The sequence below is a fragment of the Neofelis nebulosa genome, chromosome 7 (genome assembly GCF_028018385.1).
Source record: "Neofelis nebulosa isolate mNeoNeb1 chromosome 7, mNeoNeb1.pri, whole genome shotgun sequence".
NCBI classification, from domain to species: domain Eukaryota; kingdom Metazoa; phylum Chordata; class Mammalia; order Carnivora; family Felidae; genus Neofelis; species Neofelis nebulosa.
In genome coordinates this window covers 18,616,861-18,643,917 of record NC_080788.1, presented here as the reverse complement: position 1 = coordinate 18,643,917, position 27,057 = coordinate 18,616,861, and the positions used below count along the sequence as shown (strand labels likewise).

General features: G+C 41.0%; 2 protein-coding genes across 9 annotated transcripts in view; one reads left to right on the top strand and one right to left on the bottom strand.

Annotated features, from left to right (window-relative positions):
* The window catches only part of LYSMD4 (LysM domain containing 4), a 32,089-nt gene extending 26,734 nt beyond the window's left edge, over window positions 1–5,355 (top strand). Inside the window, exon 3 of the transcript XR_009263909.1 lies at window positions 1,921–5,355. The gene's annotated coding sequence lies outside the window, so the exon portion shown is untranslated. The remainder of the gene's footprint in view (window positions 1–1,920) is intronic.
* Window positions 3,274–27,057, bottom strand: part of MEF2A (myocyte enhancer factor 2A) — a 167,530-nt gene continuing 143,746 nt past the window's right edge. For 5 of the 8 annotated variants that reach the window (XM_058736736.1, XM_058736738.1, XM_058736735.1 and 2 more), the window contains 5 exons: window positions 26,458–26,645; window positions 16,911–16,934; window positions 12,696–12,822; window positions 8,676–8,802; window positions 3,274–7,345 (listed from right to left, as the gene is read on the bottom strand). In XM_058736736.1, the coding sequence (XP_058592719.1) occupies window positions 6,988–7,345; window positions 8,676–8,802; window positions 12,696–12,822; window positions 16,911–16,934; window positions 26,458–26,645 (824 nt within the window). In that variant the 3' untranslated portion in view covers window positions 3,274–6,987. The remainder of the gene's footprint in view (window positions 7,346–8,675; window positions 8,803–12,695; window positions 12,823–16,910; window positions 16,935–26,457; window positions 26,646–27,057) is intronic. The other 3 variants (XM_058736742.1, XM_058736740.1, XM_058736739.1) reach the window with 1 other exon arrangement.

Sequence of the window (27,057 nt, the reverse complement as noted above, 5' to 3'; positions counted from 1 at the left end):
CTAGCACATCACCATATTAACAGTATTAAGGTATTCTAAATCTGACTCTATGCTTATCTTTACCAGTGCATATTTCCATGTTTTCAAGCTACTAATTAGCATCCTTTTGTTTCAGCTTGAAGAATTCCTTTTAGCAATTCTTATAATGTAGTTTAGTGCTGAGAAACCCCTTCAGCTTTCGTTTATTAGGGAAAGATTTTCTTTCACCTTCATTTCTGAAGGACAACTTTGCTGGGTGAAGTATTCCTGGTTGGCAGTTTCTTTCTTTCAGCACTTTGAATATATCATCCCACTCTTTTTGCCTGTACGGTATCTAGTGAGAAATCCACTGATAGCCTTATGGGGGTTCCCCTCATATGATTTTTTTCTCTCTTCCAGCTTTTAAAATTCTTTCATTTTAGACCATTTCATTATTCTTGGAGAACATTTTGGGTTGAAATTTTGTGGTGACATTACTTCATGAAATTGGACATCCAACTCCCTCCCTGTGTCTGGGAAATTCTCATTGTTTAAGTTTTTCATTCCTTTCTCCCTCTCTTCTTCTGGGACGCCAGTAGTGCATACTTTCTTTCCATTATGTCCCATACTCCTGTAGGCTTTCTTTTTCCTTTTTTCTATTTGCTCTTCTAATTGTTTAATTTCAACTGATCTGCCTTCTAGCTCACTGCTCTTCTATTCAACTATGCTGTTGAAACTATTGAATTTTTCAGTTCATTGTGTTCTTTAGCTCCAAAATGTGTTTGGTTCTTTATGTTTTCTCTTGGTTGAGCTTCTCATTTTGTTCTTGTATTGTTTTCCTCATAGTTAAGTCATTTATGTCCTCTTTTGTAGCTCTGAGCAACTGTACTACAGTTATTTTGAATTCTTTGTCAGGCATTACCTGCATCTCCATTTTTTGGGTCCAGTTACCGGAGGTTTACTGTATCCCTTTGGTAGCGACCTGTTTCCCTCACCTTTCCAGCCTTTATGGACTGATTTTGGTTAGGAAAGCCTTTCACCTGCAGATAGGGGCACACTGGATCATGCTGTGACCCAGGTCTAGTGGTGCAGGGCAATAAATACAGGAGTACATGGCAGTAGTGGGTCCAATCGGGGCATGATGTCTCTTTGGCTCATGTCACTGGCATGCACACTGTTGACAACTGTGTATTCCTTGATGAGCACTATTGAGCTTCTCAGACATGCCTGTAGGGCCAGTGAGTAGCTAGGGACCAGGACAGGCAGCATTGGTGGCTGGAACCAAAGGTGTGCACACACTTGATGTGAGGGGCCGGCTATAGGCACCTCTGAAATGGCAGAGGTGACTTGTGGACAAAGTTGTAGCGATGGGTGTCAGAGCAGACAGAAGGGCTGAGGCCAACTACAGTCTCCCTGGCATTGACAGAACTGAGTGCCTGCTGTCCTAGGACTTCACACTGTACCCGTGGGTATGCATGCTGCAGTGGAGGTCTGTGATAGGGTTCAGGTTGCACAAAAGGTGGGGGGCACGCAGATTCTCAGCTGAAGGGAACAGCCATAGCTACAGGTGGGCATGGTGGTGCTGGCCAGTAACACAAGGCAGGGCTTGATCTTGACATGCAAGCAGCTGCTGGGGCCCCATTGCTGGTGTGCCTGCCAGTGGCTGCGCTGGCACTGGAGGAGCTAGTGACAGACGGGTGTGGTGATGCTGGCCAGTGACAGGAGGCAGGGCTTAGTGGTAATAGCGTCAGTTTCCTGGTTCTGATAGTAGTAGGGTGGTTATGTAAACGTTAACATTAGGGAAAGCTGGGGGAAGGATATATGGAAACGATTATTTTTGCAGCTTTTCTGGAAGTTAAAAATTAGTTCAAAGTAAAGCTTTAATAAAGCTTAAAAAGGGGGAGGGGGATTATACAGAGAAACCAGTTAGTACAACTGTGATTTTTGCTTTTTCTTCCCCAGCTGCTTTCCGCTGTTTTGGGACACGGTGAGCAGGCACAAGTGTAAGAAAGTGACTGAAGTCTAGGACACATTCTCTGAAGCTGGGCGAGCTACGTGTCAGTCTAGGTCATCTGGGAAGCAGACACGGACGGAGTTGGGAGCTCAAGATTTCTTGCAGGAGGGAAGGGGCATGCCCCGGCCGTGTGCGGCCATTGGCTGGGGGCTGGCTCAGAGGAGCTCGTCCTCAGCTCACACCCCGGGACAGCTGGGGATCGGGGCTCACCTCTTAGTCTCTGGGCTAAGCACATTCTGCTGTGTGATGGCACTCGTGCCCTCTGCCCCTGAGGAGTCCCTCTCCTTAGTGTTCCAGGAACACTTCACTTTGTGAACCCCCTTCACTTTGTGTGGAAGGTGGGAAGAAACACGGGTTTCCTCAGTTCTACAGCAGGTGCTGCTCTGACCTTGTACGGAGAGACCAGACAGGCAGAGGGGGGCAGGCTGGGCCATCCGGCTGGCAGAGGGCTCTGACTGAAAAATCATCTTCTTGGCTGGTGCCAGTCGGACACAGAATCGGCTTAAAAGCAAGATAAAGCCTAGAGGAAGGCACCCGTGGGAGCTAACTAGGAAATCGCAGTGAATTGATTTTAAGTAGCTGCAGCTGTGATTAAACTATTTTTAGCCACAGGACTCCACCGGCTTTCAAAACCTGCTAATAAGAGCCTCACTGTAGCCAGCAAGTAAAACCAGCACAAAAATTTAGCTTTTCATTTGACAGCAAGAATCTGCTTAGTTAGGAGCTGGCTTAAAAGGCAAACCCAAGGAAGGGAACACTTTCCACACTTCCGAGTTTAAGACAAGTTTTCACACCTGTCACTTCTGAAAACAATTCATTTACTGAATCTGTCTTTTGCCGCTCTCTCAGTATCATGTATGCATTTTGGGTAAAACAAATCATCTCACCCCCTTAATTCAAAAAGGCAGAACTTGCTATATATATCATCCGATCCCGTTTAGCAGTATTCCCGCCCGCCCCCGCCAACCCTGGCTCATCATCTATCCCGAGAGAAGTCGTCATTCCTAGAGCCTGGATGGGCTTACCGGGTCCACAGCAGCTGCAGTGACGGCCAGGCCCGCCGATGCTGGGGCCCAGACTTCCCACTGTTTCCTGAGGGGCCAAGGACAGCCCAGAAGGGGAGGAGGCCCTGGGAGCAGCTACGGGTGAGGCTGGTGAGACGCCACGGTGATCTCCTTGACCGAGTCTGAAGGTGAGTAAAGGAGATCTGCAGGTGGGAGAGGCCTGTGAGCGGAAGGGAAAGGAGAGGGACTCGGGGGGACAGAGGGGCCGACTGGCGGCAAACACGACAGAGTCTGGAGTACACAGGAAAAGCCAGTCCGTCTTTACTGTAGTGAGTGCAGGATACAAATAGTTTACAACAACCTCTAGCATTTTCTTAACCATTTGATAAAAAGTTCACTATAATATTTATTGTATAATGAAGAAAAAACAACACATTCAGGGAAAAATTGAGATTAACTTATTTTTCTTAAAAGGTTCATCTCAAGGATGGCAACAAAGTCCAGCTTGTGCCGCCAAACGGTTTTACGTGATCAAACCGTGTACAGCTTCTTGTGTGAACTGTTGACTACAAACATTTACCAAATACATAAATCTCTTTTTAAAAAAGCCATTTTAAATATAGCAAAGCAGTGTCTTCTTGCACAGCAAAGTGAAGAAAGTTTCTACAGAGAAATAAAAGTTTTACATTTGTAAAATCTTTTTCACATTCTACTCATCTAGCTTCTCATGATCCGACGCCAGGAGTTTTCTGGTTCCTTATTTACTATGTATTTCTTGTGCGCATGATGGTTAATCAAGAAAATATGTTAATGCTTTGTTAGCTGTCCTTATAGGTAAAGGAAATGGTAAAACATATACTGTTCTTTTAGAACAAACCCCTGATTTAGTCTCGAACACAATGGACAGAATTAGGGCTCAAAAGATGGAGTTTTGATCGGGACCATCTGCAGACATACGATGGTGGCTCTACTCTCAGTGTCGTGCCGGGCGGCGCACGGAGGGAAACTGTACTTCAACCAGTGCGGTGTACTCTAAGCTTTTTTTGTTTTTGTCTTTTAGTAATAAAATACTTCATCTGAAGGATAAAATTTTCTTGTGATGGTGTCATACAAAACACATGAGTCTAAAACGGTAAGAAAAGTCGGTTCTAAAGAAACACCATTCGTGTCTTCCCCGCTCTGAGTTGGTTTCCACCAGGAGATGTGCATGTGTATGTGTTTGTACATGGTGTCTGGGTGAGGGGTGTCTGTCAAGTCCGTATGCTCCACGTCACACTGGGCATACAGGAAGAGGGTTAACAGTCAAATATTCACTTCCTGAAAACGGAATACATTGTTACTTGGTCAGTGTAATTGAAATACAAACTCCGAGCCTTGTGTACTATTATTTTAGAAAACAGTAGTTGTACTGATTATAAACCTGCATAGAAAGAAAGACTATTGAGATACAGTCAGAAAAGCCATCTCATAAGGCACACAAGAAAATAGACAGTAAATGTGAATGTGTTAACTCCTATTCCAATGTACAGCAGAAGTTCATGAACATGCATAAATAATAACGAAAGAATCACTTAACACTTTCAAAGCTATAAATGGTTTACAAAGTGGTAAGGATCATCTTGGAAATTCAGTGTTGGGAGACTGTCTTGTTTCAATTAAGTGTGACCTTATGAAGAAATGTGCCTGTATGTAGTTCAGTAAAAGAAGTACATTTTAACGAAAAACTAATCCTTTCTGAGGACAAGCCAAATGTCTATACTGACGAGGAGACGGCACATCACCCTCCCTTTTTTGGCCTCTATCAAAAATTAAAACAGAATTCCATTTTTTTTTAGTTGTGAGTGCCACAGGTTTATCCTGTACCTAATACCTATGTGTCAGTCAGGAAACCTGGCTGATGATTTGTCACAAATAGCATTATGAGGAAATTGTCAAAAGGAAGGCAATTTAGGGGGAAAAGCAAAACATAAGTAAAAACTGTAGGTAGCTGCTCAATATTAACTGTAAAATACAAAATAGCAGCAACTCTTAAACCCTTATTTTGAGTTTCTCAGGAAAGGGAGTATTTAAAAAATCTATGATGAAAGATATACAGGACTTTGAATTTTGTTTGTGGCACAAGCCCAGGAAACGCACGAACCTGCTATCACGCCTTCGCTGTCTTCCTGCAGGAGGAGTAAGGCCTTGTTCAGAAGCTAAGCTGAGTGCAGCACGGGCTCCATTAGGATGGCAGGCCGTGCTGAGGATCTGCCCACGAGAGAATTTCTCCCCACACCAAAGTGTCATTTCACTGCACAGAGAGTTCAGGATGGTAGGATTTTGTAACCAGCTGCATCATTCGATTTTAGAGGGTCAAGGAAGAAAAGATCCCTTCCCCCCCAGAATTATTTCTCCCTAATCATTTACCACTTATAAAACCTTTGTGCTCATCTACTATTTTGCCATGATCTCTAATATTAAATTAGGTCAGCTTTTTCTACTATATTTTTTTCCTCACAAAAGGCAAGTTTTAAATAATGCCTTATAAAATCTGTTACAACACATTTTATATTTATGCAAGATGAACTTAACACCAGTTTTTTTTTTTGCCACTTTGCTATTTATGTACACATATAAAATATATAATGATGCTCAACCCATACAGCACAAAGATTACAATGTAACATCACACATTCACCACCAGTAAGGGGAGAAACCCCTTTATACAATCCTCCGAAAAAGACTGGGCTAATAATTAAAATCCAAAGTACAGTATATTTAACAAAATAGTAAATATTAAACAGTGAATACTCTACTTGATAAGGATCTCGCCTTTTCCCCCCAAATTGGCGGCAATCCACAAAAATATACTTTTTAATCTGGTGACCATACAATACATAGGTACTTACATCAAAGGTGATAATATATTTAAGATGCTATATACACAAAGAGTTTGGCTCAACTTTTAATTTACATATAGAATAATAAGTGTTCATGGCTTTTTTTTTCCAAGGTTCTGCTTGCAAGATATTTTTGTTTTGTTTTTTTTCCCCTCTTAAAATAAAACTAAAAAGTTAAAACAAGATAAAGCTATTCTCTTAAAAAAAAAAGTTACAACATACAGCTTTGGCTTATATAAATAATTCATAGCAGAATGTGTTCAAAAGTAGTGAATATAATTTTATATATAGTCATCAATTCATAAGGGTGTTTTCTTTCATATAAAATATACATGAGCTAAAATCAGTTTCTTTAAGATATGAATGTAAAAAGAAACTTCTGACATAGTCCAATTATAACTTAATATATTAATTTATTTTGTTAATGCTCTATATTTCTAGGCTAGTATTTTCTGAATATCTCATGCGTGTTTTCTACTCTCTCTCTTTTTTATTAGCTAAAGATCACTTCTCTGACCCAATACATTTTTGCACGTGCAAAACAGTTATGTGTGGGGCCTTTTTGTTTTGTTTTTTAAAATATCAACAGCCCTTCCCATGCACCCCTCTGCAACAGAGACCCATGCCAGGCTGGGTAATTAATATAAATGACATTTTATGTACAGTATTGCTTTCTTGGTTCCTGCTTTTCTACTGCTCTGTTCTACAAAGCATTTTTCTTAAGTAACTACAGTCACTGCACAGTTAAATAAAACAAGTAGGGGCCCTCTAGGTTTCTGCAAGCTAGTGTGGGAGAATCATATATGGGTACACGTTTCTCTGCAAAAACTGGTTATCTTATGAAACAAGTAGTCCAAGGAAGTGCCAGACTAGACTCCGCCTACAGGGTGCTTTGTTTGCCATGGGACGCACATCTGCAGATCTACGAGGCAGGTAAGTGCCTGATTCCGTATGTGACACACACCCACACATACACACACTCACGCCCACATACATATATATATATATATAAAGGGATATATATGTATGTATGTACATATAAATATATTTAACTCATGTCCTTATTTACCAATTTAGATATGTAGGGCAGTTCACTGCAGTAACGCCATGTACAAACACCAGCCTGGAAGCCTTAGGTCACCCACGCGTCCATCCTCATTCGCTTTACAGAAGGGCTTTCTCGGTCTTCACTGTTCGGGGGTCGGCCAAGCACAATTGGAGAGTGGAAGTCGCCCCGTGGATCCTCCCGGTCACTACCGTCGTAGGAGCTGCTCGAGCTGCTCAGACTGTCCACGGGGGAGCGCCCCATTTCCTGCCGGGGCTGGGGGGGCTGGGGGGGCTGCGGCTGTGGCTGCGGCTGCTGCTGCTGCTGCTGGAAGCCTGAGGGGGTCATTCGATCCCGGGGAGGTGAAATTGGTTCTGACTTAATGTTGATGTTTTGGTTGGTATTAATGGATAAATTTGAACCCTGAGATAACTGCCCTCCAGCACTGAAGGAAGAAAAAAAAAAAGACGTTAAGTGGTTTGTGAGCGCATCCATGTAACCGGAGTGTATTACAGACACCGCCTGACCGAAATGCTGTCAGAATTCCCCAACACTGGTTTTAGTTACCTCTCCTTGGAAGAAAAAGAACAGGACAGATGGGAGCTTTAGAGGCTAGTTCGACCCGCACCCGTGGTACTCTAGCAGGTGAAGTATCCAAAGCAGTGTCAGTGTCTGATGCTGTGCAGCAGAGACGAGAGAGGAATGACACGGCAGCCTGGGTTCCACTTCCTCTCTTCCTTGGTTTCTTCAGTAACATCACCCTACTTTCCAGGTGAGGAAAGGGTCTCGGAAAGGCTAACTTGCTCAGAGTAGTACAGCACAGTGTGTGCGTCCAGCCTGTTCCCCCATCCTGAGTGTCAAGCCACTTCCACTTGCTTCTGTGGGGCTATTTTTAGTGTGTTCATCAGGATGAACAGACGCCTCAAAGGCCAACACGCAAAGAAAATAATTGAAGGAAAATAACCTTTGCTTTCTCTGTGGATAGCAGGGGAGGAATGGCAGGGGTTTGGTATCTTGTGTGTGAATCAGGCTATGGGGATTCACGTGGGTTGATCCCAGCTGGCTCGCTGCACACACTGTACCTCACCAAGCAGAGTTCAACAAAGAGAACACCCATTATGGGCAGGGTGAGGGGATCTGAGTGAGAGAATGTATGGTGGTGCCCAGGGGGAGTCAGGCATCGCTAGCAGGAAGGAGAAGGAACAGAGCCTTTGCAGAACTGGGACGGCAATAGGGCTGTGTAGCTGGAGAGCATCTCAGCAGAGGAGACAGAAAAGCACACCCAGCTGGCCTCCATGAGGGTTGGCCACTTATTTTTCTATCCCTTATCTAATCACCAAAGCAGAGAAACCCCCCAAAAAAGTGGTAGGTGGGCCTGAATACCTCAAAGCTGCCTTTTTCCAACACTGGAATCAGATATAGAGGTTGGGAAGGAGAGCTGGGACCGGTGGCTTAATCACTGGTGGGTAGGTAGGAGGTGCATACGGGTGACATCGGTGCCACAGTGCCCCTTGGTTACTATGTGTCTCTCTACCTCCATACAAGAGAAGGCTTGCTCCCCCAATTTCTTCAAGGAATGCCTAGTTTGCTCGGTATCCAAGCTATTATCTAGAATCATCATAAAGAAAATCTTTTCTCCAAACACTTGTACCACCTAAAAAAGAATCACTGTAGGACAGTCACATGAAAGTCAACAGCATGAAGACTGTAACAGCTAGAAAAAGAAAGTGCACGGGTTGGGAATAGAGATCTGGGGAAAATTTCTAGCTACTCACACCAGAGAGCTGAGGGCTGCTTGTCCTAAATGGTGTTGCTGCCAGGCCGACACCTGTCCCAGAGACAGCATTCCCGGCGAGTTGAAGCCCTGCAGGGCCGACAGGTCTGCACTAGTCAGCGAGTAATCTAAAACAAGGAAAGAAATCTTGCTCGTGTGTGTAATAAGAGGCCCGTGCAAAATAGGCTTTTCAAATAGTAGCTCCAGAAGCTCCTAGCTTGAGAGAAGCCAGGCACTTCATAACCTAAAACACCACACAGGTCTAACCCCACAACGGTTCTTCTTCTGGGAGGCCAACAGGTCCTGGCTATATTTGCTTATCTGGGATTATTTCAGTAAGTTTCAACTTTGTACTAAATGTTTATAAGTTTAATGCCTCACAAGAAGTTGAGATACTTTTTCCAGTAAATAGAAATAATGAAAAGGCCATTGCTAAAGGATGTTCCTACATAACCATTATTTTAAATGTGCCCAGCACTACCCTCCGGAAGAAGAGGGACAGGTTAGGCTGAGTCTGGAACAGCAGGTCTTAGGTTCTTGAAGTACAAGGGCAACAGGAAAGACACGGCACCCCTTCCCATGCAGCACCAAGCTCAGTGGCATAAATCATACATTATTACACAACTGATTAACTACATTTGCTCAAAGTACAGGGGCTGTCAGAGGTTTCTGACTGCCTGCAAAACAATTTCAAGTTCATGAAAATACTTAAGTGTTACAAGAGTACAATATATAATATAGCTTATTTTATATGAATGCTTCAGACACAAGTCACTTTGGCCAAGACTTAGGACATTAGGTATCATTCACACATAGAGTTATTTCAGTTCTTCATTAACACTTGTCTTTTCCATTTAGTTTTAAAGAGAGGTGGCAAAAACCCTTCCAGTTTCAACTGCTTTTCCATGTCTCAAGAGAGGTATTTAAATAAGTTGGTCTTCCTAGCAAATTAACATCAATAAAAAAGGACCGGAGTGGAAACAGTGCAGGCAGTGCTCGGGTTCCGCCTGCCTCTACGCTTGCTCCTCATGCCACGGTCTCCTGACCGCCTGGTGCGTTCCCAGAGGCTGGTGCGGGGACACCTGAGCACCGCTGCCTTCCACAGCGCCCCCCTGCGCCTCACAACTCTCTCCACCTCCAGTATTCCCAACCCCCTACTTGCTAACTTGCTACATCCATCTGGATGTCCCTCCAAACCACTCAAATTTGACACCCAAGCTGGATTCCTCTTTTCCTCCAAACCTCCTCCTTATCTTGATAAACGGCACCGACTTTCACCTCGTTGCTGGTGCCAGAAGCCCGTGGGTGTTGATACTTCCCTCCTACTTCCACCACCAACCACCAAGGCTGCTCAATTCTGCGTACTGTCTCTCCATCCTGCCTGAGTCACCAGCTCTACCAGCACCACTCCGGTCCGAGCCATCAGTATCCGCCACTGGGGCCACTGATCCAGCCCCCCACATGGGTTCCTTGCATGCAGTTTTGCCCCTGTGAACACTGTAGTCAATGTGATCTTAAAACAACAAATATGGTCATGCTACCTCTCTGCTTAAAACTTTATGGCTTCCCAGCACTCTCAATATCCAAAATCTTCAACATGGCCTCTAAATTTCTTACCTCTACAGTTTCAACTCTAACTGCCCTCCACCATCTCTGTCCTCCCCGTCATGCTCCTATCTCCTCGTCTTTGTACACAGTGCTCCCTCTCCCTGGAACACTCTCCAGACTCTGCCTGGCTGAGTCACCTGTGCTCCTTTAGGTCAAAGCTTCAATGCAGCTCTTAATATGACTACAATAAATTATTCCGAGAGCTGTCTATCCTGTGTCTTTCTCCCCCAACACTCCCTAAGTTCCACTACTAGCCACACTCCTGTTGTGCCTGGCCCAGTACCTGCCTCATAATAGGTGTTTGATAAGTATGTGCTGAATGGATGCACGAGCAAGTCTAGGAAGCTGGGAGTGACCTTACTGATGGGCATGAGGAAGTGTCTGCATAACAACTGTTGTATTTTTTGAAATGTTGCTCATTTTTTTATCCCTTTATTGACCATCTGGCACGAGTCTGACTCTATGTACCGAAAGCCAGATGATATACTAAAGAAAGATGAAAACGGTTATATTTTTAAAAAGGGCAACTAAATACATTAAAGATAATATGGTAAAATTAAGCCAAATATATGCTCTGAAAAAGAGTGCAAAGTCTAAGTTAAAAGAAGGAATGAGACTGAAGCCAAGTGATTGATGGTTTTGAGAGAACAGGACTCCATTTTTATGTTTTGGTGAATCCTTCTGGACTTTTAGAAAAACACGTTCTTGCGAATCCAACTGCATTTCTAAAAACAAGCATAGTGGAGTTTCTAAGTATACTGAAAAACCCGTCATGAAGTGTTCAGTAAACTACTCTCACTTGAATACCAGTTCAAGCCCCATCTTCTCAGCTAGTATCCCTCTGGAACATTCTAGCTCTTAGATTTCCCTCTTTCCTCCTCACATGCTCAAGTCTCAGAGCACAAACTGCCAACCTCGGCCACTGAGGACTTTACTTCCATAGCTGCCATCTCAGGTATGTCCTGCTCCTTAGCTGGCAGAAACTCGGGAGAAAAGCTATGTCCCTAGCATACTGTCACTCATACAGCTAGCTGGTCATCAGTGGAATGAAACAATTTCTATGAATGCGTAATCTCTTATTTTACCCTAGATTTTGCACTTAGTAGATTCGGACATGTTTCTTTTTCATATCGATTAGAAAAGGTCAACATTTTTCTGAAAGGCTTTTTCAACAAAATCTTTTACAATTTTGTTTTAAGTGCACTACATGCAATTAAAGTGACAATCAAATGTATCAGTGGCCTCAGGGAGCTCCAGACAGCAGTTTGAAAACACCGTGCTAAAGCATTTACCCTGAAGTCTAAAATTAGCTGGTTTTTATTACAGTCTACTTATAAGAATCATGAGAAGAATATATGCCCTATACTGCAGTCTCTTCATAACTGACAAGGTAAAATTTAACCGTTTCCTTCTCTGAAGCATCGGGTACTTGCCTCTCAGCCGGTGAAAGTGCAGCCACATACCTCCTGCCTCTCCCCGGAAGGGCAGATGTAAGTGGACGACTGTCCACACAGTCTGCGCGGCTCCACGCACCCCTGCACTCAGGGCAGCAGTTGTAGCTTTTCTTAACAACGCCCCGAAATAGTGGATTTAAAATGAAACGTCGGGGCACCTGGGTGGCTCAGTTGGTTAAGCGGCCGACTTCGGCTCAGGTCATGATCTCGCGGTCCATGAGTTCAAGCCCCAAGTCGGGCTCTGTGCTGATAGCTCAGAGCCTGGAGCCTGTTTCAGATTCTGTGTCTCCCTCTCTCTGACCCTCCCCTGTTCATGCTCTGTCTCAAAAATAAATAAACGTTAAAAAAAAAAAAAAAAATTAAAAAAAAAATAAATAAATAAAATAAAATGAAACGTCTAAATAAACATAAATGGGTGAAAAGCTCCTCTCCCAAAAGGGGAGTGACTGGCTCTGAGGAGAAACAAGAAAGGGCCTGGTCTTGCTCCCGGGGCACAAACACATGGAGGACAACACAACGTGCCCGGCACAGCGACACATCCACTGCCCTGCGGGGTCCCGAGTGCAAGAAGGCTCCATCTTCCCCAAGCTGGCTAACACGGCATGAAGAGAAAAACCTCTTCCTTCAACAGCTGGGAAGAAAGAGTGAGGGACTGTGCGATGAGAAACGACGACGGTCCATCCTCCTCGGTCTGACGCACGGGCCGTAATTGTGAGAACGGCCGCCTGTTTCTTTGTCAGGGGGAAGTAAAGGTCGATGCTGGGAAACCATTCTACAGTCAATGTATTTTCTGTACATTTTTCAAAGCTAGTATTTGTTTTTTTTAATACATCCAAATGTGAATCTAAAACACTGGAAATCATTTATTTCGATCAATATACTTAAAAAAAAAATCACAAAAGCACATGCTGATCACAAAACAAAACTAAAATCCACAAAAGGCAAGAGAGCAGGCTCACCAGTGTTGTAGGCGGTCGGCATGGCTGAGTACACCAGTCCCTGTGGAGGCAAGCTTGGGGTGGTCACAGACACGACTGGGGTAGCTAGAGGTTGAGTGGCTTGAGAACTGCTTATCCTCTGGGTATTCTGTGAGAGGGCAGAAAAAGTGTCATTATTTGAGTATTTATACTCAGACTTAGTATTTTAAAAATAACATTCAATTTAAAAGTGACATTTTTCACAGTTTTATGATGTGAATGTCATCATTTCTTAAAGCAGTGATAATGTGAAAAAAATCTTTAAAAATACTAATGGGAATAACTAAATGTTTAATTTCAAGGAACACAGTTAACTATTCATTTTCCCTTGTCTTTTTCAGAGTTTACTGATGTTGAGGATATACCCTTAAAACAGAAACTTGCATTATGGGTGGTAACACTTTTATGTGTTCACATAAATAAGGACTCAATGGCGCTACAAAAACCGCCAGGCTACCTGAAATAAACGTCTGGGTTTTAAAGACCTGAAGAGAGCAAAAGTCATCTGTATACAGACAACGTAAATCCATGAGTTTAGGGATCAAAACTACTTATAGCTGCAGCATTTCCATGTTAACATGGTTTTAAGTCTCGGCTTGCTGAAGTACAGCTTGCTTTCAGATTTCCTTCCCGGTGATCCTGCAGCTGATGTGCCCGTACACTGCGCACACACCACTTACCCCGCCCCCGTACGTGCTCAGCCTCCTCCACTGTCAACATCACCCACCCAGTGACCTATTTCTTAGCAGTAGGTTTGGATATGCATCCCTCAGTCCCCAACTCTTCTGAAAGGAGAGGCTTTGCATAGAGAGAGCTTGTGACTAACATACTTTTGGTAGAGCTGTGAATGGAGCGAAATTAAATGCTTGCTGACTGACTCCATCTACGTGGTATTCTATCTACACTAGGAATGAATTTTAAAAATCAACTATCGGGGCGCCCGGGTGGCTCAGTCGGTTAAGCGGCCGACTTCGGCTCAGGTCATGATCTCGGGGTCCGTGAGTTCGAGCCCCGCGTCGGGCTCTGTGCTGACAGCTCAGAGCCTGGAGCCTGTTTCAGATTCTGTGTCTCCCTCTCTCTCTCTGACCTTCCCCCGTTCATGCTCTGTCTCTGTCTCAAAAATAAATAAACGTTAAAAAGAAAAATTAAAAAAAAAATCAAATATTGAATAATCAAGTCAGTTTAAGATGGCCACTCCGGTACATGTTGGGGGATGACAGAGCAGTTTCTCACCACAGTGGCCTAAGGGAACACTCCAAAACAAAGATCAGAGGAACAGACTCCTTGATCCATGCAGTCAGCACACAAGAAGGACAAAGCATATCTCCTCCAGGGTTATTATTATTTTAAATGAAATTACAGCCTGATAACTGACATTTGGGGGTCTAAGTCATATCAATAAAACCACAAATCAGTGCCCTTAAGATTATGAAGACTCAAGAGTGTGATTCGGTCTTCTCTATCACCATTTCCAAAGGGTAATCAGATGAAGGCCTTTGGCCAGAGTTAGATGCTTGAATGTTGATCATTTGATTCGGATCCAGATCTGTTTATTTCTTTTTAGTTTGTATTTTCCACCCAATCTTGAAGTTTCTATTCTAATTAACAAAGACCATTTAGTATGTGGCTATAGCACCTGGGTTTTTGTCACAAATTCACTATTTCCTAAGTAGGGGGGAAATCATTTAACCTCTCTGCACCTCTTTGTACAGTAGGGAAGACAGTGATCTTGTAGTCCTACCTTGTGAAGCTCTATTGAGATCATAGGTGGGAAGTGCTTTGGTAACTGAAGTACCATACAGATGTAACACAGTATCTTTATTGTCCCAAGAAACCCTCCCAAGATTTCTATAACTGGTTAACAAAAAAAGAGGGGGGAAAATATATTTATACCTTCTGACATAGGTATGCCCCCTGGAGCTACCATGAAGTAAAGGTGTTTTAGTACAGCAAGGCTGCTCAAGGAATCTATGTAGCCAGGCTCTTACCAGAAGAGTTTTTAGTGTAGGCCCCAAGGCACCAGTCCGTCCTTCCTCACTTTGGGTCAGAGCCATCCATGATTATATCTGAGAGTTCAAATCAATTTGAACCACTTCCTAAATGCTAATAGATGGTGTTTGTAATTATTATTTTGGTTTTGACCACAGAGCTCCACATTTAAAACTAATTAAGTTTTACAGTCTGATTCAGCAATTAAAAACAATTTTTAAAAAAGGGGCACCTGGGTATCTCAGTCAGTTGAGCATCTGACTTTGGCTCAGGTCATGATCTGACAGTTTGTGAGTTCAAGCTCCAAGTCGGGCTTTGTGCTGACAGCACGGAGCCTGCTTCTGATTCTCTGCCTCTTCTCTCTCTTTGCCCCTCCCCCCCACTTACACACACACACACACACACACACACACACACACTCTCTTTCTCTCAAAAATAAACACCAAAAAAAATTTAAGAGTCTGACTCAGCATAAGTTATAAAGGATATGAACTATTTATAGTTTCGGGTTATGTTATTTGTTTCTTAATTACAAATACCTTTTATGCTTTCTGCATTTTGTAGTTTACAAAGATTTAGAAATTTATCTTTGAGATTCTGTAACTGGGGTGTATTTTAAGGAATGTGGAAGTCACTCTATGGTAACTGGGAAATACACTTTCATCTCAGCATCAAGTTAATAATTTTAATGAATTTTTGAGGTAGAGATATACTTTGGAGTATATAATTTGTTCTAAGATTTGGTCACTGGAAATTCAAGAGTCAAATACTAGGCAAAAGAACACAGCATGACCCAGTTTGGCCTGGTTCTATCCATGCCAGAGCTTCATCTCCATGGCAATTTCCTGGCATGAACTCCAGAAGGGGTGGTGTGTGTGTGTGTATGCGTGCACACGGACGTGCGTGCATAACTGAACACCAATATATTGGTTCCAGCCATCAAAAGATCCTAATCTCCATGGCATTGACTTTTCTGAGTAAGCAACTTGTGAAACCACTAGAGGGCAGCATATTGCTAGAGAATTGAAAGGAAGCACTCCTGACAACTTAAGGTAACTAGTCTAAGATGAATTATTTTATACTGAATTATAAACTTAAACTTCCGTTTTCTAATCATTACTGTATCACTAAATAAAGTATTTCCCCAGAAGAAAGTCCGAATCTACACATGATGTAATCAACACCACAATGTCAGCGAACTAATATATTTTAGTTTACCTAAATAGAAAACCACATCTAAAACTGTGAGTGATCACAAAGTTAAAGAATGATCTCTTATTTTAAGGACAGAGCACAGACAACCTTATCTAAAAAGAAAAAAAACTGTGCAAAACACACCAGCATGCATATATATGTAATAATAAAATACAAATACAACCAACAGATGCCTTCCCCCCATGCTCTCATGCAATCTGAACATTTGTCCATGCTACAAACTAAAACGTTTTCAAGTTTTTCCACCTTATAAATATCCAATTAGCAGCTGACTTTGAATTCATATGATCATTTCTTTGAATCTGGGAGTTTAGTTCCCAAAGAATAGATCAAATGAAAGTTCTTTTTAGTCAGATTTACTTTCTAGAAGAAAAGCCAATAGAAATCATTTGTTCTAGAAAAAAGGTAATAGCTACTTTTAAGAGCAGAGTATCTCCTGCTAGACAAAAGTATAAAATCTGTGTAAATTACATTCGTTTTAGTAAACAGGGAACCCCCTTATGGTTCAGATCATCTCAGATAGTATGAAATAATTCCAACGCTGAAAAAGGTGACCTCACCAAAAATGATGTCATCTTTTTGAAGGAAAGAGAAATGGCACAAGACCATGTGTTACAATCTGAGGAACTTCGAGGGTGAGGTCATTTTCTAAAAACATGTTAATAATTTGGGGAACTATATACGGTATTTTGTATCTTTCCTTAAAAAAATCTTTAACAAGTAAGTGTCTTGTGATCATTGACAACTCTTGTTTTTAAAGGCTCTGTTCCAGTGTTCCCTCCAGCAAACGAAAGGGGTCAAGATACACAATTATACATAGAGAAACGAGACAGACTCTGTAGTTCCAGTAGCTTGGTTCAGTTATTCAAAGTGCTTGCAGTGTTTAGTAACTACAAGAAAAACGGTGTAACAAAGGGAACACTCATTAGATAAAAACGTTTAAGAGAATTAGTACTTTCTAGATCATTTGTAACTCCCTTCAGGCACACTCACCAACTCCAATTCCTCTTCCTCCGACTGTACTCAGCACATAAGAGGGATACAAGAGTTACTAAGACTGTTGATACTCAAGAATAAAATATTTCTTTAGAAAAACATGTTGTTTGGACACTGGCAGTTACTTGGAACTCTCAAGAGATGATTATACATATGCAACGAATACAAATCTAAATTACTTGTTTCTTCACTGGTAGTTGATTTCAGAAGGAAGACAGGCTTTAAAGACACCACTCCCCCCAGGCTTCATTGGCTCCTATGCTGGCCTCACCTACACACAGCCAGCTGCTGCAACAGTATGTCAAAGGAGTTCCTCATCACGATACCAGTTTATATTTGAAATCTTGAGAATACTTCATCCTCCCGACCCTAGCCCACTGTGTCACACATGTCCATTATTCATCTTCTAGATGTGTGCTCTTTGGCCAGCAGAAATTATTTTGTTTCCTTATCCCACAGCAGCTAGCACAGTGTTATGAAACAACAAGAACTCAAACATTTGTTAGTAACGATTTTAAATAACAGATTTATAGATCATCTGCAAATACCATTTTCATAGATATAATTTCACTGTGGAAAAGCCACACTTATGAAGAAAATGAGACTGGAAGAGAAGTGAACTGATAAATCATGTCCAGAAAAGAGCTGAATGAAATGTATTCGCTCCTTTTCTCCTAAGCATCTAGAAAACATTAGGCTAGAAATCATCTGCTAACTAGTTTTTTCCTTATTTTACTTTAAGTCAAATTTGTCAATCTATGGAAGGTATCTTTATAGGCACCACTGATACATGAAATCCCAATCTGAAAGCAAGTTCATCCGCAAACACTATAAAACAGGGAGGCTGGTCATCTACTCTGAGAAATAATCACTTGGTCTACAACTGCTATTTCAAATATGGGTAAAATGTTCTTCGACTGTTTAGTTATAGATATTTTTACACATCTCCAATGATAAGATTCACATCAAAATACTATGGGTGTGTGATGCATTAGTTTTCACTTTAAACTCAGGGAAAAGGGTGTAAAATTATTTATATGGCAAATTTTGAGTATTCTGCAAAGATGCTTCATGATCTGTGTAAAAAAGACCAGCGATCCTGACCAGTTGCTAAATGCCTAAATGCAATTTTGTCTTAAATTCTGCAGTTTACTGCTAATTCTTATAAACATATTTCTGAGTCTTAAATGAACCTTCCTATGGTTTTCATTTCTGAAAAATAGTGGCAGGCATTCCACATCTTGTTCCTGAAAGGTGACTATCCAAAAAGCTTAAATGTTTTTTCTGAACTCCTTTTTTTGGCGGGGGGGGGGGGGCGGTAAAGTATATTTCTTTGTTATGTATGTATGTAGTTTTCACTTTGTATCCTGACATAATTTTACCCTTAGAAAGCAGCTACAAACAGAGCATAGCATCACATACTGCACCCCAGCAGTTCCCCCCCCGCCCCCCATCCAGGTTTACATTCCAAAGAAACAGGTTACAGTTGTCAAAACTAATAAAAAGACCAAAGCAGAAACGAAAGCTACAGACTTCACTTGGACTTCCCTGGTCTTCTTCACCATGTCCCTGTACTGATCGAGGACCAAATCCTGCGTCCCATATGCCCTTAATTGTCATGCATCCTTAGTCTCCTCTAGTCTTCGACAGTTCCCTCCCATCTTTCCTTGTTTTTCATGACCTTGATAACTTTGAAGAGTACTGGTCGAATATCTTGTTGAATGTCCCACAATGTGGGTCTTTTATTTTCTCAGTTAGATAAAGAGCGTGGATTTTTGCAAGAATACCAAAGAAGGTGACTGTGACCCTCTTAGCACATCATATCAGAAGACATGCCATCTCATTACCAGTGATGTCAAGCTTGATTGCCTGGTTAAGGTTACGTCTTCGAGCATTCCCCACTGCAAAAATCACCACCTTTCCTTTGTAATCAACAATTATTTGGGGAGAGGCATTTTGAGGATGTGCAAATACCCTGTTTTTCCTTAAACTTTTGATCACTCATTTTAACATCCGTTGACCTTGCCTGGCCTGGTCTCTGTAGTGTTATAACAATGATTTGCTATTTCGCTCTTTCTGTCCACATATGTTAATTAGAATTCTTCTCTAAGGAAGAGCTGTCCCATCTCCATTCATTTATTCAATAATTTACTCGTATCGGTAATAGACTTGGTATTTTTTTTCCTTGGGTAATAATCCAAATCTACTATTACTTATTTTGTTACTTAAACTGTTCTCATTTTGGCCACTGGGAACTCTTCTGAAAGGCTGGTTCCTGTGACCTTTTCACCTGCACTTCCTTATCCTCTGGCACCTCTCTGACTCATCTTGAATTTTCGTCACCCCAGCTTTACAATCACTTCTCCGAGGAGTCCTGATTCTCTTTGTTGGAGAATGTTTAGAGACAAAGATCCAGCACTAGCTGTACTCAGTTACCAGGTGTCACTGTTTCAAGGGCCTATCAGCAGACAGAGCTAGGAAACATACAATATGTACTATTCATGTGTATATACATTTATATTTCTCTACTTATATATGTAAAAAAAAACCACACTGAAACTTCCAACTGCAACCCAGAAACACAGGGTTCACTGTAGCTCCCCCAACCCCACACCCACCTTGCTTATTTGTAACTTTTTTTTCCCCAAAAATGAGAAATCTGGCTTTCTCTATCTATAACGTATTCACTGTTTTGAGTGTGTTAACAAATTTACTATCTTGAACACAATGATTTCCTACAATTTTTTTGTTCTACCTAGAATAAAACAATGTCCAAAGTTACTGGGAGCTCTTTTCTTCCTCATCCCCTTCAGTGCCATCATCTCACCCACTTGTGATACAGTTATATTCACATGTCACGGTCTGCATTCAGTCTCCAATTCCCCTGGAATCCTGGTTTTTAACTGCATATGGTAAAAGTCACTTTATGTATTGTATAGTTTTTACGGATTTTAACACAAGCATCGACTCATACGTACATCTAACAACACAGGATCACAGAATGGTTCCATTACCTCAAAAATTCACCTCAAATTTGTAGTCAACTCCTCTCTCCATCCCTGGCAACAACCACTCATCTGCTTTGCATTTTCCAGAAGGAAATGTAAATGGAATCCTATACTATGTAGTCTTTTGGATCCAGCTTCTTTCATTTAAGATTCATCTATACTGCTGTGAATAAATAGCTCATCCTTTCTTATTGCTGAGCAGTATTCCTTTGAATGTTCCACAGTGTGCATAGCATCCACCCATTCATCTGCTGGAAGGACATTTAGGTTGTCTTCAAAGGTTTTGGCAATTATGAAAAATACTGATTTCTGTAGAAACATAGTTTTAATTCACTTGGGAAAATTCTCTAGGAGAGAATTGTTGGGTTGTATGACAAGTATATACTGAACTTCATAAAAAGATGCTGATCTGTTTTCCAAAGTGGTGTATGAGTTTGCATTCCAAGCACGAATGTGGGAGAGTTCTTGCTGTTCTGCATCCTCGCCAGAACTTGGGTGTTTTTAGTATTTTGGTTTTGTTGGGTGCTTTTACTTGGGTATAGCTGACACACAACGTTACATTAGTTTCAGGTGTTCAACATAGCAATTCAGCAACTCTATACGCTATGCTGTACTCACAAGTGTAGCTACCATCTGTCACCAAATAATGCTGTCACAGTATCACTGACTATATTCCCTATGATTTTATTTTTAAAAATTTTAGCCATTCTAATAGATGTATAGTTGTAGCATTCTGGACTCAAGTCCTTTACTGGATATGTGATTTGCAAACAGCTTCTCCTAATATTTTTATTCTCTGGATAGGGCCTTCACAGAGTAAAACTTTTTTGATAGTGAAACTATTTTGATAAGCACCAACAGATCAACCTTTTCTTTATGGACCATGCTTTTGGTGGTGTATGGTTTTCCAATGTTTTCTTCTAGAAGTTTTAGGGTTTTTGTATTTTGCATTTGAGTCTATGCACATTTTGAGTTAATTTTTGTATAAGGTAGGAGTTCTACTTTGAGATTTTATTTTTGCATATGGATGTTGAATTGTTCCAACAGAGTTAGTTATAGCAACTATCCTTTCTCCACTAAATTGCTTTACTGCCTTTGCCAAAAACCAACTGAATGTATTTGTGTAGGTCTATTTTCTGGGCTTTCTGTTTTGTCCAGTGATCTACGTGCCCATCTTTGTGCCTGTACCACACATTCTTGATTACCATGGCTTTATAGCAGCTCTTGAAACCAGGTAGTATCTTCCTATTTTTGTTCTTTTTCAAAACTTTTGGCTATTATAGTTCCTTTGCCTTTCCATATATATTTTAGAATTTGTTTATTGATACCTACAAAATAGCTTACTGTGATTTTGATTGGGATTAGTTTAATGTATAGATCAACTTAGGAATAAGTGTCATACGATACTGAGTCTTCAAATCCATTAACATAACGTACCTATTCATAAAAGCCTTTGATTTCTTGCAACACTGTTTTGTAGGCTTTAGCATGCAAATCATGAACACATTTTGTCTGCTTTCTATCTAGGTATTTCTTTAATTTTTGGTGCTATATAAATGGGATTTTTAAATTTCAAGTTCCAGTTATTCATTGTTCGTATAAAAATACAATCCACTTTTATATATTGACTTTGTACCCTATGACCTTGCTAAACTCACTGACTGGTCCCAGGAGGTTGGGTTTTGTTTTTTGGTTTTATAGATTCTTTATGCTTTTCTACATAGATAATTATGTCTTCTGTGAATAGAGACAGTTTCATTTTTTCCTTCCCAAAATGTATACATTTTAGTGATTTTTCTTGCTTTACTGTTCTGGCTGAGACTTCTAGTACAATGCTGAAGATGAGTGGTGAGAACAGACATCACTGCCTAGTTCCTAAATTAATAAAATACAGTATTTTCCCTTTATTTTAATTAAGCACCTTAGTTGTAGGACTTTTGTAGATGTTCTTCATTAGGTTAAAGACGTTCCCATCTTTTTCCTAGTTTGCTGAAAAATTTTTGTTTTTATCATAAACGCTGAATTCTGTTTACAGTGAATTATATGGATGATTTTTCATATAACCAGCTTTTGTATTCCTGGGATGAAACCATTTGGTTTTGATACACTATCCCTTTTTACACATTGATGAAAATTATTTACCAGTATTTCACTGAGGAGTTTATCATGAGGCATACTCACGTGTTTATGTACATTTCCAAGTACAGTTGTGGATTTTTCTATTTCACCTTTTAATTCTATAAGTTTTTGCTTTATAAATTTTGAAGGTCTTCTGTTAGGTGCATATACATTAAAGATACTTATTTCTTTGGGGCGCCTGGGTGGTTCAGTCAGTTAAGCGCCTGACTTCGGCTCAGGTCATGATCTTGAGGTTTGTGAGTTTGAGCCCCAAGTTGGGTTCTGTGCTGACAGCTCGGAGCCTGCTTCGGATTCTGTGTCTCCCTCTCTCTCTGCCCCTCCTCTGCTTGCACTCTGTGTTTCTGTCTTTCTCTTTCAAAGATAAACAAACATTAGGGGCACCTGAGTGGCTTAGTCAGTTAAGTGTCCAACTTCAGTTCGGGTCATGATTTCACGGTTCGTGGGTTTGAGCCCCGTGTCAGGCTCTGTGCTGACAGCTCAGAGCCTGGAGCCTGTTTCAGATTCTGTGTCTCCCTCTCTCTCTGCCCCTCCCCCACTCACGCTCTGTCTCTCTCAAAAATAAACATTAAAAAAATTTTTTTAAGAAGATATTTCTTGGAAATTGGACTATGTGCTGCTGTCCTTCTTTATCATTGGTAATATTCCTGACTGTAAACTCTACATTGTTTGGAATCATTATGGCTATGCTGGCCTTCTTATGGTTAATGTTTGTATGGTATGTTTTCTCTAGTGTTCACTTTCAAATAGGTATCGCGTTAGGTGTAGGTTAAGGGCTTATAACAGTGTATTTATGATTTGCCTCTCTGTCTTCTGTTGCCGTGTATTTTATTTTTACATGTGCTGTAAGTACAAAATTCATTCCCACTGTTTTTGCTTAGAAAGCTGGTGATCTTTTGGACCAATTTTAAAAAAGGAAAATGCCCAGATTTTGGTTTCTAATACCATTCTCCAATAAAAGGAACCAAGGTTCCTTGGAGAAATGCCCGGTTCTAGCACTGGGGCAGGAAATATATAGGATGAGCCTAGCGCATTTTGTACTACCTGAAAAATTTTCAAGCAACTCCCCCATGCTCCCCGCCACCAAAAAAACCCCATGAGGATGACTGTGTGAGAGAGGCACAGGAACCACCCAACAAGTCCTCAATAGATAAAGCTAGAACAATGTGAGCAAAAGAGTAAGACAGTATTGGTAACATTAGGTATTCACAGAATTTAGGAGTATTATAACCCCAAGTATAAATGACCATAAGTCCATATTAACATAAATTATTAAATAAATGAAAGTGAACAGATCAGTCACCTGTGCAGAAGAACTCCAAATAACTGATGTAGACATTCTTCCCTCAAGGAGGTAGAGCCTCACTCCCCACTCCTTAAGTATGGACCTCGCATAGGGACTTCCTTCCAAGGAGGACAGTTTGGAAAGGAAGAAGAGTAATTTTGCAGCAGAGAAACCCATGGAACACTACATCAGCAAGGTGACCAAGGTTACCATCGATAGGAATTACCAATAATGATAGATATGATGTCATAAAAATGGCACTTTATCTCTATGGCCTTCTTCCCTGAAACCAATAACCCTAGTCTAATCATGAGAAAAAAATCCCAACTGAGGAGCATTCTACAAAATACCTGACCAGTACTTCTCAAAACTGTCAAGGTCATTAAAGCAAGGAAAGTCTTACAAACTATCACAACCAAGAGGAGGCTAAGGAGACATGACTACCAAATGTAACCTGGTGTCCTGGATGGAATCCCAAAACAGAAAACACATGCAGTTAAAAACTAAGGACATGTGAATAAAGTATGGATTTCAGTTAATAACAGTGTATCAATACTGACTTGTTAGTTGTAACAAGTGTACCATACTAATGCAAGATGTCAACAATCGGAGAAATTGGGTTTGGAGAGCTTTCTATCCTATCTTTGTAATCTTTGTAGAAATTTAAAATTGTTCTAAAATAAAATGTTTATAAAATTATTTTATCTTCATTTACTTCATTTCCATTGTTCTTTATTGCTTTGTATAGATCCAAGTTTTTGCTGGTATCATATTCCTTCTGTGAAGGACTTCCTTTAGCATTTCTTGTAGAGTAGGTCTGCCGGCAATGTATCCTCCAGGTTTTCTGTTTGAGAAAGTTTCTCTCTTTCATTTTTGAAAGATATTTTTGCTGGATACAGAGTTCTAGGTTGAGCGGGTTTTGTTTTGGATCTCACTACTTTGTTACTCCGCTGTTCTGCAGCTTGTGTAGTTTCTGAAGTATATTATAAATTCTTACCTTTGTTCTTCTGTTCTTCCCTCTGGCTGCCTTTAAGAGTCTTCCTCTTTGTCTTTTGCTTTTAGCAGTCTGAATGTGTGTGTACCTATCCTACTTGGTGTTGTTATGATTTCTCCAAATATTTCTTCTGCTCTGTTCTCTCTCTTCTCTTTTTGGAAGTCCAATTACAAACATGTTAATCCACCTGATAAAAGTCTACAGCTCTTGAAGGCTTTGTTCTGCTGTTGTTTGCGCCATTTATTTTCACTCTTTCTCTTCGTATTGCAGTTTGGGTAACGCCACTGACCTACAGGTCTTTCCTCTTGCTAGGTCTTTAGTGTATGATTTGAGTTCATTTAATTAGGAATTGGGCTGGGTTTGAGCTTCACTGTTGCAATGGTTACCCTCAGTACATCCACCATGGGCCTCAAATCCCTCTGGGAAGATGTGAGCATTGATTTGTCAGGGGCAGTTTGTTTTTTCCCCAGTGACTGCTCCATTCTCAGTATGAAGCCTTCTCTTGTTGGTGCCGTGCCCCAGGCCGCAGTGCTTCTGGTCACCCTGCCCTGCTCCTCCACCATGGGCTGAGATCTTTTTCCATCTCCATTTCTCCAGATACAATGGGAGGTCACCAGTGCCTTCAGGGTGACACCTTCTGTTTTTCATCTCCTCACAGACTTCTGGTCCATAGGAGAGAAAGGGGAAAAGGGTCCAGGCAAAACTTTTTATCCCTAGTGCAGTGGCTGCTCTTCCCCTCTCCCACTTGTATGCTACACAGACTTTTTCAGAGTATCCCCAGTCTCTTCTGTGAGTACCTAGTGGGGTTCACGGAGAAAAAGCCTATCAAAGAACTCCGACTCCTGTATCACAGCCCTAGGGGTTTTCCACTGTCCTGCCAGTGAACACTTGACCTCCAGCAATCCACCAATCATCTGAGCTTAACTCTTATTACCTGTGTCTTACCCAGGTAAGTCAGTGCTCAAATATCCTCTCCCTGCAGTTTCTGTCTCTCCCTAGAGCCCGGGCCACTTGGTTGCCATGAAATCTCAGCACTACGATCTATCCACGGAGAACTGTGAACCTGTCTGTCCTACTCATTTTCATTGTAAGGCTGGGAGCCACACGGTCTCCAGCTTTCTATCTCCAAATGAAAAAGTACTTGCTTGTTTCTTGACTTAAAAGATTATGGTCCTGGCTCCCTTTTGTATTACCCTGGACAAGTACTAGTTTCCTCATCTCTACCTAGCCAAAATTACAGTATAATTGACAGTCAAATAGGACAATGCATAGGAAGATGTTTGGGAATCTACAAAGCATCATACATACATAGAATTATGATCTAAAGCCTGACAGCATCAACTTTCACTTAGCGAAAAAAATCAAATAGTGAGTTTAGCAGCTGCACCACAGAAAGGACACATGGCACATCACACTGTTAGTCAAACAACAGTGATACGAAGAATGGTTTTAAAACATATTCTAATTTTTTTCTATAAGAGGCTAAAGGGGATACATATACTCTTCTTCATAAACATGGGTTTAAAAAGCATATGAGGCTGGAACTATGAAGACATTGCTAAGGGCTGGAGTGGAGAGACCTGTATTCTTTACAGAATTAAATGGGAAGGTGATCTGTGAAGGAATAAACAAAAATTATTTGGAGAATAACTCATTCAGTTTTGATGCACTGTTCCCTACTCTGCAATGGTTCTCTTTGGTATGTAGAATTTTCTAAAACCTGGTTTAGTGTTTCTCCTACAGAAAAGCATGTGTAATTGATTACTGAAAATACGCAAAGTACAGAGAAGAAACACCTAAGTCAGGTTTAATTTATAAATTTGGTGATGGGATCTCTGAGCAAAGGTTCCTGCCTGGCAAAACTAAACTTACACATAACAGCCTCTCTTTATTTAGCTTTAATTTTAAATAACCACTCGGCATATTTACATCCTGTTTTTCTATAATCTGATTTTTGTGTATTTAAAATAGCTTTGCCTCTTCAAACGCTAACTTTAAATAGAAACATTCATTAGGAAAGGGTCTAGATTCTATGGCAGTACAGAAAATTCCAAAGGAAAACATAGTCTGGCTGTATAAAATGTGTCTCAAAGAATTAAGGTGAAGAAAAATTTAATGTACCAGGGGAGGCATCATGCCCTTGCTTGAAGGAGGGATGACAACGCGAAGATCTGGTTTTCGACTGTTCATTCCAAGATTGCCGCCACCGGGAGGAGGGGGAGACTTTGTAGGCATGACTTTGCCTAAGCTGTTTGCACCAGTAGTTCCAATCAAATTTGGAGAAGCTCTGGAGTTTACAAATCCATTCCCTGGAAAAAGGAAATATCCTTCATTAACATGTAAAGAGTCATCAAAATACTCTGGTACAAATATGAAACAGGTTTGCCCTAGTCCTGGTTTTACAAATAAATTTTGTAACACAACTCATTAGGAGCAAAAATATCAACCCCCAAATAAGCAAAAAGATCAACTCAAATCTGAAATACATATAAAACTGAAGACTTATGTCACTTGTTTTCAGTCTTACTGCTTGGACCTACTGGGAGAGATACTTAAAACACAAGGCATCTCCTACTGGGGACTGAGATAACGGAAACTGCTGGAGATTTTAAGAAACTGGAGATTTTAAGAAACTGCTTGGGACCAGCCTAGTCATTCATCCCTGTGGCAGAGGCACTCCTACTAGTTCAGGGCCTGAACTAGTGACCAGGGCAACTCCCT